Source organism: Fukomys damarensis, unplaced genomic scaffold, assembly GCF_012274545.1.
Source record: "Fukomys damarensis isolate Sample0158 unplaced genomic scaffold, DMR_v1.0_HiC HiC_scaffold_2, whole genome shotgun sequence".
NCBI lineage: Eukaryota > Metazoa > Chordata > Mammalia > Rodentia > Bathyergidae > Fukomys > Fukomys damarensis.
In genome coordinates, this window is record NW_022900914.1 from 2,910,116 (window position 1) to 2,918,760 (window position 8,645).

An 8,645-nucleotide genomic window follows, 5' to 3' on the forward strand; every position below is an offset into this window, starting at 1 on the left:
TTTTTTTTTTTTTTTTTTTTGGTACCGGGAATTGAACTTGGGTCCTTGTGCTTGCAAGGCAGGTGATGGAACCACTGAGCTAAATCTCAGGCCCGTCTCTCCATCTTTTGAACTCCTTTCCCTTTTGCAAAAGATTATCTCCCCATTAAGTTTTATTTTGCTCTTTATCTATATTTTTGGGTTTCTCATAAAAGAGAAAGTATTTAAGCAGTACTTAAGCCTTGTGTCTGATTTATTTCACTTAATATTATGGTCTCAAGGTGCATCCATTTTTCTACAAATGACTCAAATTTATCCTACTCTATTGCATGTGTGTGTGTGTGCGTGTGTGTGTGTACATATATATATACACACACACACACACACATATGCATTTATCTGTTGATGGACATATGGGCTACTTCCAGGATTTAGCCATTGTAAATGGTGCTGCTAAAAAATAGGTGTGCATGTATCACTGTAATATGTCTTTAACTCTTTCAGAGATACAATAGCTGGGCTGAGTGGAATTTCTAGTTTTTTGAGGACTCTTCATACTAATTTCTATAGAGTTGGTACTGGTTTACACTTCCTTAGAAAAAAATAGATATTCACAGGGCCTTTTAATTCTAAACCAGAAAGTGATTATCCCGGTACCTTATCTAATGCCTTACCACAAAAATCCCTGACCATAAAAATTTTTCCCTCTATTCTTAAACTTTCGGCTGAACTTTGGTCATTAAAGAGCTGCAGTTGAGTTTTATAAATGGATTTTTTCAAGCTTCTCATATAAAGGGGAGAATAGGTAACTCAAGAATCTGGTTTCTTCTCTCCAAAAAATTATTCTGGGGTTGAGTTAAAAATAATCTAAGAGGAATTTGTGATTCCTTATTGAAGCTTGTGTTGTCAGCTCATTAAACGGTTCAGTGCACTTTATATCACTGTGGATACATAAAAAGTTATTTCCATATTGATTAAGGAAAGATTATGAAAGCTTCTCTCACAAGAATGCATTTAACAAAGTAGTGTAAGCTGCCAGGAATTCCGTATGTCTCTGTGCTGTGTTTTGTAGTTATGTAACAGAAAGAAACTAAAACATCAATTTAGTCTAATGAAAAGACCTTAGAATATTTTAAAAAGTTAATTACTTGACCTGTGATATTGTTGAGCTAAAATGTATTTTCTTTTAGCTTTGATCAGAAAATCCAATTTAGCTGTCTCAGTGGAAAGTCTTTTTCTCATGAAATGGAAGAACATCTACTCTAAAGAAAATATAGAGTAGCAAACACTTCCGGAATTAAAATTAAGGGGAAAATCCATGTATTTTTTAAAAAAATAATCCTTAGAACAATCTGGTTATACAAGTTATACAAGTGAACACTGCAGTGACATTTATAACACACACTGACTGGTCAGGGTTGCTGCTCTCTGAGTGCAGAGTGGGAAATGGCATTTTGCTCCCTTATAACGGAGAAGAACACCGAAGCCACCAAACTCCGGCCTACAGGCAGGGATACATGCTCTCTGCCACAGCACAGCAACATCTGAAATACTACAATGCTTTGATTCCTTGAATTTTTCAGAGCTCACAGCAACAACAACAACAACAAAGAATGTGTGCATAAACTAAGGATATAGAGAAACAGTTTCTATCCAGATAGGGCAGGATTTATTATCCACCACTTGGACTACAGAACTTCCTCCATTTGTTTCCGTGAGATTTCTCCTGAAGTGCAGACATTACATAATGTGCAAACACTGCAAGGCCTCCTACAAGTCAAGCTGGCAAGGTAAAGGTCCTGGTTCGGAAGAGCCCACTAATCACTGCAAAGGGCAGCTCTTCCACCACCAACACTATCAGCAGGGACCTTCTTCTATTTGTTGTAAGCAAGGCAGGGGTCACTTGAAGGATGGCCAGAGCACCTGGACAAAGGTTGCTTCTGTGACAGTTGCTGCAAGAGGAGGCTGGGTGGCACTGCAAACCCAGAGGGGACAGGTGGAAGGAGCTGGACAAGATGTTTGAGATGCTTGGTTAAGGATCAGCCTGCGGTCACTACTGGCAGACTGAGTTAAGTATCCAAGTAGAGAATGAACTAAGAATCCACTTCTTTGCCTTTATATGGAGCTACACAGACCAGGCAGGTAACTGGAAAAACACAGACTACTAAAGCGAAGGTTACTTGGGATATCAGAAAGCTGAATCTACAGGCAAGGGATTAGAAGACCAGAGAAGAAAAGGATGTTAGAAATAAGAGAGCTGTTTTCCAAGTTTACAAGTTGGTTGTTAGGAATAGAAATGAATAAAGTTCAGTCTGGCTTACAGATTTTGCGCATGATATAACTAATATGGTTGTGTGGAAAGCAGGCCCACACTCCTCAAGGGACAATGTGATTGGAAGGCTCTGGGTGCTTTGGGTCAGAGAGACACAGGCACAAAAACTGCATGGATACATGGGAAATTAAGTAACAACCTCCTGAACAACCAATGGGTCACAGAGGAAATTAAGGAATTATACAGTTTCTACAATTAAACAACAATGCCAATATAACATATCAGAACTTATATAATTCAATGCAAGAAATCCTGTGGGGGGAATTTATAGCAGTGATTTCCACAGGAGAAAAACAGAGTGAGCTCAAATAAATAACCTAATGTTGAAACTCAAACTTCTTGAAAAAGAAGAGGAAGTTAAACTTAAAGTGCATTTGAGGGAGGAAATTATAAAGATCAGAGCAGAAAATAATGCAATTGAGTCTAAGAAAACAATAAAAAAATCACTGAATTGAAGATGTGGTTCTTTGAAAGATTAAATAAAATTGCTAAACCCTTAGCCAAATTTATTGAAAAAAAGAAAGAAAAGATTCAAATCCAAGCAATTAGGAATGAAAAGGTTGAAATCACAATGGATCTTGCAGAAACACAGATCATCAACACCTACTTCAAGAACCTGTACTCTAATAAGATGGATGACAGAAGAAATGGACAGATTCCTAGATATATATGACAAAAGCTGAATCAAGAAGATACAAAAATTCTAAATAACCCAATATCAGTTAATGAAATTGAAGAAATTATTTCAAAAGCTATCAACAAAGAAAAGCTCAAGTTCTGATGGATTCACTGCTGAATTCTGTAGAAACTAGAGGATAGCTAACACCACTACTCCTCAAACTCTTTAGTGAAATTGAAAGGGAAGCAATACTCACAAATTCATTCCTGGAAGCAAGCATTACCCTGATACCAAAATCAGAGAAATGATCCAACCGAAAAAGAGACTACAGACTAATCTCCCTAATGAACATAGACGCAAAAATCCTCAATAAGATACTGGTAAATACAATGTAGCAAGTCATCAAGCTCATACACCCTGACCAAGTAGGGTTCATCCCAGGGATGCAGGGATGGTTCAACATATGCAGATTAATAAATGTAATTCAACACATTAACAGAACATGATCATCTTAAAAGATGCACAAAGAGCCTTTGACAAAGTCCAACACCGATTCATGGTAAAAGTGCTAAAGAAAACTGGAAGAGAAGGTATTTATCTCAATCTGATAAAAGTCATCTAAGAAAAACCTACAGCCAACATCATAGTAAATGGTCAAAAATGGAAAGCTTTCATTCTAATATCAGGAACAAGACAAGGATGCCCACTATTGCATTCTTATTAACTATAGCTCTAGAAATATTAGTGAGAGCCATTAGAAAAGAGAAAGAAATGGAATAGGGATAGAAAAAGAAGTTAAATTGTCATTTTTTTTTTGGAAAAACTCCACCAAAAGATTCCTAGAATTAATAACCAAATTCAGTGGCATAGCAGGATACAAAGTCAATGCTCATAAATCAATAGCATTTCTATACACAAATAACAGACTCACTGAGAGAGAAATTAGGGAAACAACACATTCACAACAGAATTAAAAAAAAAGAGAAATACTTAGGAATCAACCTAACAAAGGAAACAAAAGACCTTTATATTGAAAACTACCTTATTTTGAAAAAGGAGATTGAATACAATATGGGAAAAATGGAAAGATATTTTAGCTCTTGGGCAGGCAGAACCAATATAATTGAAAATAGCCAAACTTCCAAAACTGTTACACAGATTTAATGCAATCCCAATCAAAACACCAATAGCATACCTCATACAACTATAGAAAACAATCCTAAAATTTATTTGGAACCAGAAGAGACTTCGAATAGCAAAAGCATTTCTGGGCAACAAAGGCAGGGCAAGAGGCATCACAATCTGTGATTTGAAACTATGTACACTACATAGCTATCATGACAAAACAGCATGGTATTAGCAAAAAACAGACCTAAGGAAGGCTCAGTGGACAGAACAGAAGATACAGAAACAACTCCAAACACACTCAACTTGTCTTTGACAAAGGGCACAAACACTTTTACTGGAAGGAAGACAGCCTCTTTAATAAATGGTGCTAGGAAAACTGGCTTTCTACATGCCAAAGATTAAACCTAGACCCATATCTCTCACCATGCACTACACTAAAATTGAAATGAATCAAAGATCTAAATATTAAAATAGAAACAATCTGCTGGAAGACAGAATAGGTGAATCTCTTGAAGTCATAGGTGTAGGCAAAGACTTTACAAATAGAATGCTGATCACACAGGAAATATTACAAAGAATCAACAACTGGGATCACATCAAATTAAAAAGCTTTTGCATAGCAAAACAAACCACCAACAGGGCGAGCAGACAACCCACAAAGTGGGAAATTTTTTTTTTACCAGCTGTTCCTCAGACAAAGGACTAATATCTAGAATATATAAAGAACAAAACAAAAAAAAACAAAACAAGCCCCCCAAAAAACAACCCAAAAAACAAAAAACAGGACACCCAAATAAAGACCCAATTCAAAAGTGGGCAACTGAAATGAACAGACACTTCTCAGATGAAGAAGTGCAAACGGCAAATAAATATTTGAAAAATGGTTGACATCACAGGTCACTCGAGAGATACAAATTAGAACAACACTGAGATTCCACCTCACCCCAGAAGGAATGGCTGCTCTCAAGAAATCAACCAATAACAAATGCTGGCGGGGCTGTTGGGAGAAAGGAACCCTTCTCCACTGTTCATGGGAGTGTAGACTGGTGCAACCGCTGTGGAAATTAGTGTGGAGATTCCTCAAAAAACTAGCCAGCAATTCCCCTTCTTGGTATCTCCCTGAAAGAGTTAAAAGCATCGTACAATATATGCACACCCATGTTTATAGCAGCACAATTTGTAACAGCCAGCTCTTGAAACAGCCCCAGTGCCATCAGCAGACGAATGGATAAAGAAAATGTGGTTTTATATACACTGGAGTACTGCACTGCCATAAAGAAGGATGAACTTGAGAGACCTTTAGGTAAATGGATGGACCCTGAGAACATAATTTGAAGTGAAATAAATCAGCCACAGTTTAAATATCCCATTGTTTCTCTGGTGTGAGAAACCCAAAGGGTAAATAAGGACCAAAATGGATGAGAGACATTAGGAAGTAGGAAGAACATGTTCAAGGGGCAAGGTGAACAAGGGAGGGGAAAGGGGAAGAGAAGGAAAAGGCAAAAAGAAGAGAGTAGAAGGAAACCATGGTAGCTTTTGTAAATGGAGAGGGGAAGAAGAAATGGAGAAAAAAGAAAAATCAAAATATATTATGTATAGGTACAAATTCCCTATGATGAATGTGATCATTATGTATATTAAAAGTGTACCAATAAAATTCATTAAAAAATAAAAAAACTTTTGGAGGCAAACAGCAAAAACATTCCCTGTCACATTCAGGAAATACAATCCGTAAACTTCTCAATATTAAAATACGTTACCATGATGATTATTCATTCCTTTTATAATTAAAACTTCCCTAACAACATTTACAGGGAGAAGATAAAAACACAACTTCTGGATAAGTCACAACTCTACTGGAATACGGGCCTGGTTTTCTTAGTGAGTTGTGCCACACCCTGGACAGCCGCAAGTCCCCTGCAGGAACTGTGCACTGCGCACAGAACGGCCCCTCACCATGCTGTAGCCAGGGCACGAATCAGAAGCAGTGGTAAAAGCAAAGTTCCATGGGACTTTTCCACCGGCTTTTCAGAACTCACCTCACCTCTTCTAGTACTCATTTTATTGATTTCTAGTTTTAAACTTGTGAGAGGAAAAAAAACTCAACAAATAATTGCTTGTTTGCTAGTCATTGACTGTCTGAGATTTACACTTGCTTATACAATAATGAATATACACCTTTAAAAGTGTGCTCACCAAGGCAGAACGGTTGTATTACATTTGTCAGCGTTAGCTCAGCCTTCAGGTTCATCACTCGAAGGACAAGGCTGATTAACCAGGACTTGACAATGTCAGGACACGGTGTAAGCAGCAAGTAGTCAGTAGCGTAGAGCACGTATCGAAACCAGCACAGAAGTGGTGTGAAAATCCTGCCGTTGGGCGTCTCAGCCATTCGCTCAATTGCAGGGAACAGCAGAAAAGCACGAATGACCTACAATAAAGCAAGAACCTCTGATGAGAAGTTTTCTTAAGGGATAGCCCGTTGCTTTATTATTTTCTATATGGTAGTGAGAAATGACTGGGTTTTAGAATACAGCTGGAGACCCATTCAGACTGGGGAATGACATTCCTAGATAACTCCTAGATTGCATTAGTAACTCATAATCCCCTTGAAAGACAGCTGAAATTAGGAACTGATATGCCATTTTAGCAGTTCTGTTAACCGGATTGACCAATGCTGATATCTGAAGAAATCAATCATATAAAAGTCTATTTCTACTCAGCAATTTTTTATTGATTATACTTGGAGAGTGTTCTTTAGAAAATCTCTTCTATTCCTGCATGTTTTCAGCCAAGCATAATCTTAAACTGAACATATTCCTAAGAATGGGTTCAACCTTAATAAAGTACAAGGCAGGTACCAGGGAAGCTGGGAATCTCTACTAACCCGGCAAAATATTTAAGGACAAGAATATCATTTCAGCTCAATGCACCAGAATAACAGAAAACACATTTTAATTACTCTGCAGAAGAAAAAAAGAGCACATATAAAGCTATTTTAAGTGCACCATTATTTACTCCATTATTATTTTCTGAAATTAATATAAATATACACACATATAAATAATTTCTAAAGGGATCAGAAAAGTAAAGATAGTTACATACAATTCCTATCAAGAGAGGAATATAAATTAGATCCAATTATTACAAGACCATAGAACACTTTTCTAAAACCATATCTTAAATTGTTAAGTATAACACATATGGAAGGAAGTATGATTAAAAAATACAGTGAATATTTATTTTAAAAAATTTTTATTACAATAAAAGACATCTTGCCATTTATCCTTCTTCTATACTTCTTTGAACACACTTCTTATCTCCTCGTTCTTGTCCATTTCTGAAGCAGTTCTGCCAGTCCTCTTTCATGTCTTTAGTGTCTGGGTGTGGATGACGGGCTTACTGAAGAGGGAAGACCCAGTCCAGATGTGGACAGCACCAATCAATGGGCCTGTGGTCTGGATGGAATAAAAGGGGAAGAAGGAAAGCTACTTTGCTTTCTGCCTGCCATGCCATGAACTGTTTCTTCTCTGCCATGTCACCCTGCCTTGCAGCCACACTATAGGCTGAAATCTCTATACACCGAGGTGAAATAAATCTTTTCTCCTTTAACCTGTGGGTGTTGAGTATTTTGTCCCAGCGAGGAGAAAATAACTAAGGGAGTGTCTGAAGGTAATATCACCAAACTGTGGAGTTCCCACATGGCTGCCTTCTTGAATTCTTAACTTTCAGAGGTCCACTAGCAATTTGTCAAGTACAGTTCAGCTTTTCCTACAGTGGCAGTGATTTCTTCTCAAAAAAATCTATGCTCTGGCAGGCACGATACACTGTATTTCCTTGCCCACCTCTCTAATCTTTGGGGACAGTGGTTTGCCTTGTGTCCTCTCATTTCTTTTTTTTTTCTTTTTATTGAGTTTATTGGTACAATCCAGGTATACAGTACAGTTACATTCATCACTGGAATTCTGTACCTTTACATAATAGGTCTTGATTCTCATTTTTCCCCTTGTCCCTGCCCTCCCTTCACCCATTCCTCCCCTCCCCATTTACAAACACTTTGTTTCCATTTTTTCAGTTTCTCATATTTTTTTCCTCTCCCTTATTACCTTTCCCCCACCCTTCCCACTTGCCCTATACCTTCAGCCCTTTATTTCCTATTTCACATTATTAATTATCTCATTAGGATCCTGTGTACCATTATAGTTTTTCACACCATAGAAACTATTTGGTATTTCAGTTAAAGAAATCTCTGTATGAACATTAAAAATAGGGAATCCTAAAATAAAACTAAAAAGGAAAGCAAAAGAGAAAAGGCAATGATGTAACATTAAAATAATCCTTAATTCTGGAGATGAAAATGGTCCCTGAACATATTTAAATTGCTTCTTGCTCTTATAGTCTTATCTTACTCTTTTTTTTCATTATTTAGAGAATACTTTATTAGTTTCTGTAATCAAACCCATGAAGACATGACCTTACATATTTAGTACGATGTTACCCCTGTATACATGGAAAAAAAATAAAAAATAAAAATAAAAATAAATGAATATTTCTAGACCAATATGGCTGTCCATTTCTGTACAATGC

General features: G+C 37.0%; 1 protein-coding gene across 6 annotated transcripts in view; it reads right to left on the reverse strand.

The window, feature by feature from the left end:
• The window catches only part of Ldah (lipid droplet associated hydrolase), a 105,924-nt gene that overhangs the window by 20,573 nt on the left and 76,706 nt on the right, over window positions 1-8,645 (reverse strand). For 5 of the 6 annotated variants that reach the window (XM_019206626.2, XM_033762933.1, XM_010618015.3 and 2 more), the window contains one exon: window positions 6,255-6,489. In XM_019206626.2, the coding sequence (XP_019062171.2) occupies window positions 6,255-6,489 (235 nt within the window). Of the gene's footprint in view, window positions 1-6,254; window positions 6,490-7,361; window positions 7,517-8,645 lie in introns of those variants that run through there. The other variant, XM_019206627.2, reaches the window with a different exon arrangement.